General features: G+C 49.1%; 1 protein-coding gene across 1 annotated transcript in view; it reads left to right on the top strand.

Moving 5' to 3' along the window:
- The window catches only part of NBEAL2 (neurobeachin like 2), a 216620-nt gene that overhangs the window by 111161 nt on the left and 93003 nt on the right, over positions 1 to 12456 (top strand). Inside the window, exons 10-11 of the mRNA XM_083703871.1 lie at positions 3332 to 3438; positions 9842 to 9910. Coding sequence (XP_083559997.1) covers positions 3332 to 3438; positions 9842 to 9910 — 176 coding nt within the window. The remainder of the gene's footprint in view (positions 1 to 3331; positions 3439 to 9841; positions 9911 to 12456) is intronic.

Below are 12456 nucleotides of genomic sequence, written 5' to 3'. Positions count from 1 at the left end.
AAATGGATCCCCCAAATGCATGTTTGGGTAAAAAAAAAAATGGGTCCCATGTCTCAAAACAGAATTTAGGCAGAATGAACCCATGTTGCACAAATATCTTTTTTTTAAAAAACACTCAGTGTTAAAGTTGCTGGCATGTACTATATGGGCACACACCAAAAACGTAACCTGTAGAATTTATAGTAAAGGTAAAGGAACCCCTGACCATTAGGTCCAGTCGTGGCCAACTCTGGGGTTGCGGCGCTCATCTCGCTTTATTGGCCGAGGGAGCCGGCGTACAGCTTCCGGGTCATGTGGCCAGCAGGACTAAGCCACTTCTGGCAAACCAGAGCAGCGCATGGAAACGCCGTTTACCTTCCCGCTGGAGTGGTACCTATTTATCTACTTGCGCTTTGACATGGTTTCAAACTGCTAGGTTGGCAGGAGCAGGGACCGAGCAACGGGAGTTCATCCTGTCGCAGGGATTCGAACTGTCGACCTTCTGATCAGCAAGTCCTAGGCTCTGTGGTTTAGACCACAGCGCCACTGCAAAACCAGCCTGGTCCCAAGTGAATTTTTCTATTGCTGTTGTTGTTTGTAGTCTGCCCTTCTGACTGGGTTGCCACTCTGAGCAGCTGATTTGAAGGGGCAATGTCCTGAGTTGGACTCTGGCCCTTATTAATAATATTTATAACCTGCCCATCTAGCTGGGTTTCCCCAGCCACTCTGGGTGGCTCCGAACAGAAAACACAATAAAACATCAAACATGAAAAGCTTCCCTTCAGATGTCTTCTAAAAGTCTGGTAGTTGTTTATCTCTTTGACATCTGGTGGGAGGGCATACCAGAGGGCGGGCGCCACCACCGAGAAGGCCCTCTGCCAGGTTCCCTGCAACCTCAGCTTCTTGCAATGAGGGAACCACCAGAAGGCCCTCAGAGCTGGATCTCAGTGTCCGGGTAGAACAATGGGGGTGGAGATGCTCCTTCAGGTCTACTGGGCCGAGGCCATTTAGGGCTTGAAAGGTCAGCACCAACACTTAGAATTGTGCTCAGAAACGTACTGGGAGCCAGTGCCTGCCTTGGCTGCAGTGTGCAAACATTTTGGCTGTGGTTACTAATCCAAGCCTGGCACCCGCAGGAAAGGGAACTGAGAACAGATACTTATGAGCCCCTCCTAAAACCGCACACAGAGAAGTGGAACCAGGCTGAAGAAGCACCTATTCTTCACTTGGGCCTCTCCTCATCCCACCCACCTGTAACTTTCCTGTAACTTCGCTTCTCGCAGTGAGGGAACCGCCAGAAGGCCCTTGGAGCTGGACCTCAGTGTCTGGGCAGAACGATGGGGGTGGAGATGCTCCTTCAGATATACTGGGCCCAAGGCCGTTCAGGGCTTGAAAGGTCAGCACCAGCACTCTGAATTGTGCTCGGAAACATAGTTCCCCAGTGGTGTGGTGAGTCAAGGGGAAATCCCACTGTGGAGAGCTTTAAATTCCAAGTACCCTGCTCTTCTAGAACTAAGTTGGAAGGGCTGCCATGGAAACAGGTTGTACGTTGCTAGGGTGGTGACGTTGCGGGACGTAGCTCCTTCCTCCCATCTTCCAAAAAGGTATCAGTCCATTAGAAGGTAGGATCCCATTCGAAAAGGCTGAGGTTGGTGGTCACTAGTTTTGAAGGCCCCCTTGACCATCTGCCTTTCTGCCAACGTCCGTCATCTGAGACTGATGCATCGCAAGGACTGTAGAGTTGCAAGAATAAGCAAGGTCCCTTCTGGAGCCTTTGCTTTCGACATCTGTGAATTGGGCCTGATCGGTGCGGGAAAGTAAATAGCACCTGTCTATTTCTCAGAGCCTTGCAGTTGTTCAGACTGGCATGCCTTTGGGCAGTGCCAGATTTACATATAAGCTAAACAAGCTATGGGATGCGGGTGGCGCTGTGGGTTAAACCACAGAGCCTAGGACTTGCTGATCAGAAGGTCGGCGGTTCAAATCCCTGCAATGGGGTGAGCTCCCATTGCTTGGTCCCTGCTCCTGCCAACCTAGCAGTTCAGAAGCACACCAGTGCGAGTAGATAAATAGGTACCAGTCCAGCCGGGAAGGGAAACGGCGTTTCCATGCACTGCTCTGGTTCGCCAGAAGTGGCTTAGTCATGCTGGCCACATGACCCGGAAGCTGTACCCCGGCTCCTTTGGCCAATAAAGCGAGATGAGCGCCGCAACCCCAGAGTCGGCCACGACTGGACCTAATGGCCAGGGGTCCCTTTACCTTAATTCCATCTACTATCGCTTTCTTCCTGTTGCTCAAGTTTCAAACCCTCCCTGCGATTTCATTTGGTTATAATATTTTATTTCAAATGAAAAAAGTCTTCCCCTCTTCCATAAATTGTCTGACATATTGATCTCTTCCTTTGACCATCCCTTTTGGTCCCAAGACTTGTGTAAACAGGAGTGGAGGGTACAGACTCCTGGAAGGAGAGTTGGAGGAGTGGAAATCTTCAGGAACTGAGTGCAGATCAGGATCAGGAAAAGCCTTTCTGCTGCAATCACTGTTCTCGTACGGCGCTCTGTTTAGCAAAAATGCTGGGATACCTGAATTTCAGTCCACCTCCATCAATCTAAAACTTTATGCTTTGTATCTGAGCATCTTTCTGAGCATCCTCTGGCTGGTTGTGTGCTGATGGTTTGTTGTTGTTTAGTCGTTTAGTCGTGTTCGCCTCTTCATGACCCCCTGGACCAAAGCACGCCACACACTCCTGTCTTCCACTGCCTCCTGCAGTTTGGTCAAACTCATGCTGGTACCTTCGAGAACACTGTCCAACCATCTCATCTGTCGTCCCCTTCTCCTTGTGCCCTCCATCTTTCCCAACATCAGGGTCTTTTCCAGGGAGTCTTCTCTTCTCATGAGGTGGCCAAAGTATTGGAGCCACAGCTTCAGGATCTGTCCTTCCAGTGAGCCCTCAGGGCTGATTTCCTTCAGAATAGAGAGGTTTGATCTTCTTGCAGTCCATGGGACTCTCAAGAGTCTCCTCCAACACCATAGTTCAAAAGCATCCATTCTTCGGTGATCAGCCTTCTTTATGGATGGTTTAGTGAGATCCTTTGTCAGTGTGGTGTAGTGGTTAAGAGCAGTAGTCTTGTAATCTGGTGAACCGGGTTCGCGTCTCCGCTCTGCTGGGTGACCTTGGGCCAGTCACACTTCTCTGAAGTCTCTCAGCCCCACTCACCTCACAGAGTGTTTGTTGTGGGGAGGAAGGGAAAAGGAGAATGTTAGCTGCTTTGAGACTCTTTAAAGGGAGTGAAAGGCGGGATATCAAATCCAAACTCTTCTTCTTCTTCTCCTTCTTCTACCTCCGCTGCAGATGCCATTCCGGAAATGTTAAACTGCGATGACCGTCCCGTCCTGCAGGCCATCTTTCTGAGCAACAACTGCTTTGAGCACATCATACGCCTGATACAGAACAGTAAGGTACAGTAATAATACAGTACCATCATTGGGGGTTTGGCTTTGCATTCACTTGAGTCCTGCCAAATTGCTTAAATATTTTTTTTTTAATAAATCCTGCGTTTGGAAAGGGGTCTGGCTAATGCCGCTGCCCAAGGCAATGCTAGTTTTACAAGAGATGCTCAAATCGCTCTTTGAATATCCCCTAGTCGTGGTGCAGTTAAGGCACACCCACACCCGCTTGAAAATAATGGCATCTTGTGTGCCTTTTTTGTTCCCCTTGCTACCCTGAGCTCTTGGGAAAAAAAGCAGAATAAAAGTAGAACAGATAACATCGCAGTTGAGGGTCTCAGATGCCTAAAGCTGAGCTTACGAGCTCAGAACCAGGGGTGTTCTGGTTCACAGCAGCCAGGAAAAGTTAATCTTCGGGGTGCAAAATTGAGCCTTTTTAAGGGACGCGGGTGGCGCTGTGGGTTAAACCACAGAGCCTAGGACTTGCTGATCTGAAGGTCAGTGGTTCGAATCCCTGTGATGGGGTGAGCTTCCGTTGCTCGGTCCCTGCTCCTGCCAACCTAGCAGTTCAAAAGCACGCCCAAGTGCAAGTAGATAAATAGGTACCGCTCTGGCGGGAAGGTAAACGGCGTTTCCATGCGCTGCTCTGGTTCGCCAGAAGCGGCTTAGTCATGCTGGCCACATGACCTGGAAGCTGTACACCGGCTCCTTTGGCCAATAAAGCGAGATGAGTGCCGCAACCCCAGAGTCGGCCACAACTGGACCTAATGGTCAGGGGTCCCTTTACCTTTACCTTCAGCAGCATGAGCCATTGGTTATGTGGGAGAAGCATTATTTGGCTGAGGCAAGGATGTTGAAACCTGCACGCCGCATCCAGCCTGAGAAACCAGGGCTGGTGACCTTCATCCAAAAACCGCCTCCCCCTTGATTTTATGTGCTAAGGTTTTTCTTCTCTGGTGTGGAACCAGAGCAGGACTGCTGTGGCTTTGGAGTTGCGCTATGCCAGAAGAAGAGACCCATCGCAGACCATGCACTGTTTTTCTCCCTCCAAGGAAGGAGAACCTACCCCCTCCTGAGGGAGACCGTTCCACTGTTGAATGGCTCTTGCCGTCATAAAGTTATTTCTGATGTGTAGTCGGAATCTTTTTTGTTCCTGTCTTTGGGCTTATCCACACTATGTCTCGTCCCTCTGCATTCTCCAGGCCTTTCCCTATTATTATTATTATTATTATTATTATTATTATTATTATTATTGCTATTATTACTGCTATTCTTATTCTTATTCTTATTCTTATTATTATACCACCCTTCATCCAAAGTTCACAGGGCCGTTCACAACATATGAAAACAAAAGATACATAATTAAACCGAAGCAAAACAGACCAGCAATGCCCTTTCCCACAATGGTACAATTATTACATTTAAAACAGTAATGAATATGAGGGGCAAGGGAGGCAAACTACTAGTTGCCAGGTTGCGAAAAACGATAAAAACAAGGCGTACAATGAAAACCCTGTGAAAAATCGTTTTTTACTCGGATTGCCATTTGTTCCAATCTGTCTTTAAAGAGCGAGTTTTCCCTGGGAAAGGATGATGGGGCGAGGGGGGAGCCGCTTAGACCCGTGTTTTTTAGGCACGGCGCAGGCGAAGCTTTTACCTTCTTTGGGGATGAGGAGCCTGTGTTGCTGACCACGAGTCCCAGGACTCCTGATCATTGGCCATGGTGGCTGAGACTGATGAGAGTTGGAGTCCCAGGACACCTGGAGGGCCAAAAGTGTCTCGCCTCCGGCCTTTGGGCTTGGAGATTTGCTGGTGAACCTGCAGAAGGAAGCAATGGGGGTGTTTGGAAGAGAGGAAAGGAATGATAGCAGCCTTCCTGCAGAACAAATCGAGATGCTTCGGTGTTTTGTATCTGACCATCCTCCATGGATCATGCAGAAGGCACATATAGAGTCCTTACATAGGTTCCCTATTGGTAGGACAAAATAACAGAGGCCAACCAGAGAATATTGGGAAGCAAAGCAGCTACAGTGGTGCCCCGCAAGACAAATGCCTCGCAAGACGAAAAACCCGCTAGACGAAAGGGTTTTCCGTTTTTCGAGGCGCTTCGCAAGACGAATTTCCCTATGGGCTTGCTTCGCAAGACGAAAACGTCTTGCGAGTCTTGCGATTTTTTTCGCTTCCCCCACCCCTTATTCTAAGGCGCTAAGCCGCTAATAGCGCTAATCCGCTAAGCCGCTAATAGGGTTGCTTCGCAAGACAAAAAAACCGCTAGACGAAGAGACTCGCAGAACGGATTCTTTTCATCTTGCAAGGCACCACTGTAGTAAGCCTGATCTTTATTGATCTGTTGCAACAGGGTGCTCCCCTCACATGCAGGAAAGGAGGAGGAACCCAGAACAGTGGCGCGCAAGGCCTTATATTGACATTTTAAATTGCCACCCTGTAGATCAAGACCACCCCTCAGATACATCATACCTACATCACAGAAAAGGCGGTCTAAAACAGAAATTTGAATGTTGTTTTTCTCCTGCCGTTGTTTATCTCCTGTCTGGCAGGTTACTTGATTGGATACCCTGCTTACTTGATTGGATTGCCTGGGGAGCCTGGCCAGTCTTTTGTAATCATAAATACTTAGTTCCTGGGCCAGGTCACAGGTACACACCCTAGTCAAATACAGACATACCCTTAAGGTATTTTGCGAGGAAAGAGACACTGGGGAGGTTTCCCACTTTGACCTTGCAGAGAAAACATTTGCTCAGTTTGGGAATCAAAATGGTTCCAGGTCGGTCTCCCTGTGCTGATCTATGTATGTGCTTGGTTGGTACACTTATGAACATTTAACGTATATCTAAGACATACAGGTGTATGGGACACAGGTGGCGCTGTGGGTTAAAGCCTCAGCGCCTAGGACTTGCCGATCGAAAGGTCGGCGGTTCGAATCCCTGCGGTGGGGTGCGCTCCCGCTGCTCGGTCCCAGCGCCTGCCAACCTAGCAGTTCGAAAGCACCTCCGGGTGCAAGTAGATAAATAGGGACCGCTTACCAGCGGGAAGGTAAACGGCGTTTCCGTGTGCGGCTCTGGCTCGCCAGAGCAGCGATGTCACGCTGGCCACGTGACCCGGAAGTGTCTCCGGACAGCGCTGGCCCCTGGCCTCTTGAGTGAGATGGGCGCACAACCCCAGAGTCTGGCAAGACTGGCCCGTACGGGCAGGGGTACCTTTACCTTTACCTTTTTTAAGACATACAGTGGTACCTCGGGTTACATACACTTCATGTTACATTCGCTTCAGAATACAGATTCCGCTAACCCAGAAATAGTACCTCGGGTTAAGAACTTTGCTTCAGGATGAGAACAGAAATCATGCTTTGGTGGTGCAGCAGCAGCAGGAGGCCCCATTAGCTAAAGTGGTGCTTCAGGTTAAGAACAGTTTCAGGTTAAGAACGGACCTCCGGAACGAATTAAGTACTTAACCCGAGGTACCACTGTATATCTAAGACAAAATTCCTATCACACACAGAGTTTCCATAATACCTTCCAGTCATGGCATCAGGGCTTTTTCTCGCCACGTCGGCGCAGAATTGGGCGAGAGCAAAATAGGAAACGCAATTCGAATTCCACAAAAAGTATAAATGTGCCCTAAAGGTATAGATAGAATTACTCAAGCGCACTTATGCATGATCTCATACATCAAGATTCCTAAACACCCAACGGATGTGACAAAACAGTGAATGGATTTACATTGCTCCCTGTTCCTTGTCACATTGTTTTGCTGCTTTGGCGTCATTCTGGACTGTCCGAGAACATACATTATTGTGTCTGAGTGATTTTATCCCTGTTTTTATTGTGCCTTTATACTTCTTCACGTGGTCGGAGTAGCAGTTTATCCTTGCAGGTTTTTGCAGCCGTTCACGCACATCTTTTTGTTGCCGTCCATTTCTTTGTCTTAGGCCAAAGGTTGAGAATTGCATACCCCTTTTGGGCCTTGACGCAGGTGGCGCTGTGCGTTAAACCACAGAGCCTAGGACTTGCCGATCAGAAGGTTGGTGGTTCGAATCCCCGTGACGGGGTGAGCTCCCGTTGCTCGATCCCTGCTCCTGACAACCTAGCAGTTTGAAAGCACGTCAGAGTGCAAGTAGATAAATAGGTATCGCTCCGGCAGGAAGGTAAACGGCGTTTCCGTGCGCTGCTTTGGTTCGCCAGAAGCGGCTTAGTCATGCTGGCCACATGACCCGGAAGCTGTACACTGGCTCCCTCGGCCAATAAAGCGAGATGAGACCACAACCCCATAGTCAGCCACGACTGGACCTAATGGTCAGGGGTCCCTTTACCTTTACCTTTGGGCCTTGCTGATGTAGTGGGAGTACCTGCAAACACCAGAGAGAGAGAGAGAGAGAGAGAGAGAGAGAGAGAGAGAGAGACAGAGAGATGCTAGGCAGGTTCATTCCCACAAACCTTACATCCTGCAAAAGGCTGAACCAGCTTGTTCTGCCTTCCTGCCCCGCTGACCTGACCTCCTAGAGGTGCTAAGCTCCCATTTTAGCCGCAATTGCTTTGAAGCTGTTTGCCACAATCCTCCTTAGGAATCTTAACCAGGCTTTTCTTCGCTTCTACCCTGTGATTTAAGCATCAGTGTAATGCCTGCGTCTCTGGGAAGCGGCTTTATAGTCTGTGCTTACTGTTTTCAGCAGCTGACGGGCATTTTTATTCATTGGACGCATACAGCCAGGCTCACGTTCAAAGATTCTGGGGCTTTATTTGTGTGCGTGCACGTATGCGCATGTTGGGACAAGCGCCACGGAATAGTAACAACAGCAACAATAACAATTTTATTATATGTACGGCGCCCATCTGACTGGGTTGCCCCAGCCACACTCCCAACAAAAATATTAAAAACACAAAAAAATCAACCTTTACAAACTTCCCTGAGCTAGACTGCCTCCAGATATTGTCTCAAGGTTGTGTAGTTCTTTATCTCCTTAACATCAGACGGGAGGGCGTTCCACAGGGTGGGCGCCACTGCTGAGAAGGCCCTCTGCCTGGTTCCCTGTAACATCACTTTTCATGGTGAGGAAACTGCCAGAAGGCCCTCGGAGGTGGACCTCAGTGTCCGGGCTGGACAATGGGGGTTAGAGGCTCTCCTTTGGGTATACAAGGCCGAGACCGTTTAGAGCTGCAGTTCGCAATTTGTGGGTCCCCAGATGTTGTTGGACTACAACTCCCATCATCCCTGAGCTCTGGCCTTGCTAGCTAGGAGTGATGGGAGTTGTACTTCAACAACATCTGGGGACCCACAGGTTGAGAAAGGCTGGTTTAGAACTTTGAGGCTATTATTGTTATTTATTACAGTGGTACCTTGGTTCTCAAACTTAATCTGTTCCACAAGTCTGTTCCAAAACCAAAGCGTTGCAAAACCAAGGTGCGCTTTTCCATAGAAAGTAACGCAAAACGGATTAATCCATTCCAGACTTTTAAAAACAACCCCTAAAACAGCAGTTTAACATGAATTTCACCATCTGATGAGACCATGGATCCATAAAATGAAAGCAATAAGCAACTTCCGGGTTTGCAGTGTTTGGGTTCCAAGTTGTTTGAGTATCAAGGCGTTTGAGAACCAATACAGTGATACCTCGGGTTACATACGCTTCAGGTTACATACGCTTCAGGTTACAGACTCTGCTAACCCAGAAATAGTACCTTGAGTTAAGAACTTTGCTTTGTGATGAGAACAGAAATCATGCTCCGGCGGTGCGGCAGCAGCAGGAGGCCCCATTAGCTAAAGTGGTGCTTCAGGTTAAGAACAGTTTCAGGGTAAGAACAGACCTCCAGAACGAATTAAGTACTTAACCCGTGGTCCCACTGTATTAAGATGCACATATGGGGACTGGATTCTTCACATGTGCACCAAGAAGGGAGCATCTGATGGCCCCCACTATTAGAAATGTCATATGCCCAGCCTCTTGGATTTCTCACATTTTGCAAACCACGAACCCTGGACTTCTAAGCCCAACCTTGCAGCCCTTTGGGTTAGAAATGCAGCTGTGCTTCTCAGGAGGTGGGTTTTGGTGCTACATATTCTGCCGTTCTTAAGCTTTTGCAGATTCATAGCATGCACCTGGTCCTAACTTTGGCCCTTTCTCACATTGGTGGAACGCGGACTTGTCGTATAGCACAGGGGCGAATGCTGAGACGGGCGTTCAGATGCCCTCAGACGCCTCAGCTTCGACCAGCCTGTGCCTTTGACCTGCCAAGAGCTTTCTACATTTGGCAACAATGCAAGATATAATAAAGCGCTGGCCCTCAACGCGGCTGTGGCTAGCCCTGACCTAGCCTGCCCCTGTCCTTCTCCTTCCTCCCTTGCTTCCCTCTCCCTTCTCCGTTGAATGACATTGGTTTTCTGACCCCGTTTCCGACAGCTCTACCTGAGTGGGGAGTGCAAAGTGTCCGGGGACGATTCCGCCGCGACCGAGACGGAAACCTGCCAGGTATTGCCTGCAGCTTGTGGTGTGTGAGATGATGGGCTTTGCTCGTGGGTTTGCATGCGCTCTCCTTTTTCCTTCACGGGGCACGGAGGGATTTCCCAGGATTGGAAAGGAGGGAATTTAAATAATACGGAAGAGGTAAGAATAATAAAAGTAAAGGGACCCCTGACCATTTGGTCCAGTCGTGGCTGACTCTGGGGTTGCGGCGCTCATCTCGCTTTATTGGCCGAGGGAGCCGGTGTACAGCTTCCGGGTCATGTGGCCAGCATGACTAAGCTGGTGGCGCTGTGGGTTAAACCACAGAGCCTGGGACTTGCCGATCACAAGGTCGGCGGTTCAAATCCCCGCAACGGAGTGAGCTCCCGTTGCTTGGTCCCTGCTCTCCTGCCAACCTAGTAGTTCGAAAGCACGTCAAAGTGCAAGTAGATAAATAGGTACCGCTCCGGTGGGAAAGTAAACGGCATTTCCGTGCGCTGCTCTGGTTCGCCAAAAGTGGCTTAGTCATGCTGGCCACATGCCCCAGAAGCTGTACGCCGGCTCCCTCAGCCAATAAAGTGAGCGAGCACCACAACCCCAGAGTCGGCCACGACTGGACCTAATGGTCAGGGATCTCTATACCTTTTTACTTTATTTACATATAAACACACACGGAGCACTGCAACATGGCTCCCTCTCTCTCTCTAGCATCAGACAGCAAAGAGAGAAAGGACAAAGGACAGTAGTCCCACTTCACAGAACAGAGTAACACAAACATCCTGTCTCCGTCACTTCCCACTCTGTGGAGTCAAAACATACACCGTCATGTGATAGACAAAAATCCCATGACTGCAATTACGGAGCAGGAATTCTAACAGTTTTGTCCTTCTTGATGGGTTCTTGACATGCATTGCCAGCTGGCTCTGAGCAGTTGCAAGTTCCCACATGAGATGCATGTGGCAGGTATAATACGAGGGGATCATGGAGGGACTGCCACCCTTTTAGGATGTTTGCTGCCGGAATTCTTGCCATGGGGGCTGGCAAGACCCGCCATGATCCTGCCCCTCCCTTTTCTGCAATTCCTGCATTGCCGCCCTCACCCAGTAGACCTGAATCCCGCATGCTGTTGTCCTTTCCACTCCGCGAGGTCATCTCAACCGTCTTCATTCTCTCCACCAAACATTTCTTGCTTTTAATACTTTGCTGAAAATCAGATGAGTGCCTACGGAATACTGCAGAACACCGTCAATAAGCTTAGCCTGATACAATCCCATGCTTCATACAGCTTGCTTTTTGAAAGATAATTAAGGAAAGAAATAAAATAAAATAAGTAAATTAAAGCAAGGAAGGCACCGTAGCCAATAAGACTACCAACATGCTAAGTAAGTTCAAGATCAAATTTCAAATCATCATAAAATCATCAATTTCCCATTTTGCTGATAATGATGATAATAATAATAATAATAATAATAATAATAATAATAATAATAATAATAATTTATTTATACCCCGCCCATCTGGCTGGGCCTCCCCAGCCACTCTGGGCGGCTTCCATAGAAACCAAAAATACAGTAAAATATCACACGTTAAAAACTTCCCTGAACAGGGCTGCCTTAAGATGTCTTCTGAATGTCAGGTAGTTGTTTATCGCTTTGACATCTGATGGGAGGGCGTTCCACAGGGCGGGCGCCACTACCGAGAAGGCCCTCTGCCTGGTTCCCTGTAGCTTTGCTTCTCGCAATGAGGGAACCGCCAGAAGGCCCTCGGCACGGGACCTCAGCGTCCGGGCAGAATGATGGGGGTGGAGACGCTCCTTCAGGTATACTGGATCGAGGCCGTTTAGGGCTTTAAAGGTCAGCACCAACACTTTGAATTGTGCTCGGAAACGTACTGGGAGTCAATGTAGGTCTTTCAAGTCCGGTGTTATGTGGTCTCGGCGGCTGCCCCCAGTCACCAGTCTAGCTGCCGCATTCTGGATTCTGCCTCGTTGTCCTCTTCCTCCAGCTCTGAAGCATCCCATGACTCTGATTCTTGTCTCCTGGCCATTACAGGTCCCCACAAATCCCTGACCTCCTTTCCTGTCTGAAGAAGTGTGCAAACACCTGACAGCTCATACCAATAACAAACTTAGTTGGTCTCTAAGGCACGGGTGGCGCTGCAGTCTAAACCACAGAGCCTAGGGCTTGCCGATCAGAAGGTCGGCGATTCGAATCCCCGCGATGGGGTGAGCTCCCGTTGCTCAGTCCCTGCTCCTGCCAACCTAGCAGTTCGAAAGCACGTCAAAGTGCATGTAGATAAATAGGTACCACTCCAGCGGGAAAGTAAATGGTGTTTCCGTGCACTGCTCTGATTCGCCAGAAGCGGCTTAGTCATGCTGGGCACATGACCCGGAAGCTGTACGCCGGCTCCCTCGGCCAATAAAGCGAGATGAGCGGCGCAACCCCAGAGTTGGCTATGACTGGACCTAATGGTCAGGGGTCCCTTCACCTTTACCTTTAAGGTGCTACTGGAAAGATTTTTTTTATCTCCTTTCCTGAGTCAGCCTCCTGCCTCCCTTATCCGAGTTCACACTA

The sequence above is a fragment of the Podarcis gaigeae genome (genome assembly GCF_964106915.1).
Source record: "Podarcis gaigeae genome assembly, chromosome: 12".
NCBI classification, from domain to species: domain Eukaryota; kingdom Metazoa; phylum Chordata; class Lepidosauria; order Squamata; family Lacertidae; genus Podarcis; species Podarcis gaigeae.
This window is presented reverse-complemented; position numbering and strand designations above follow the sequence as displayed.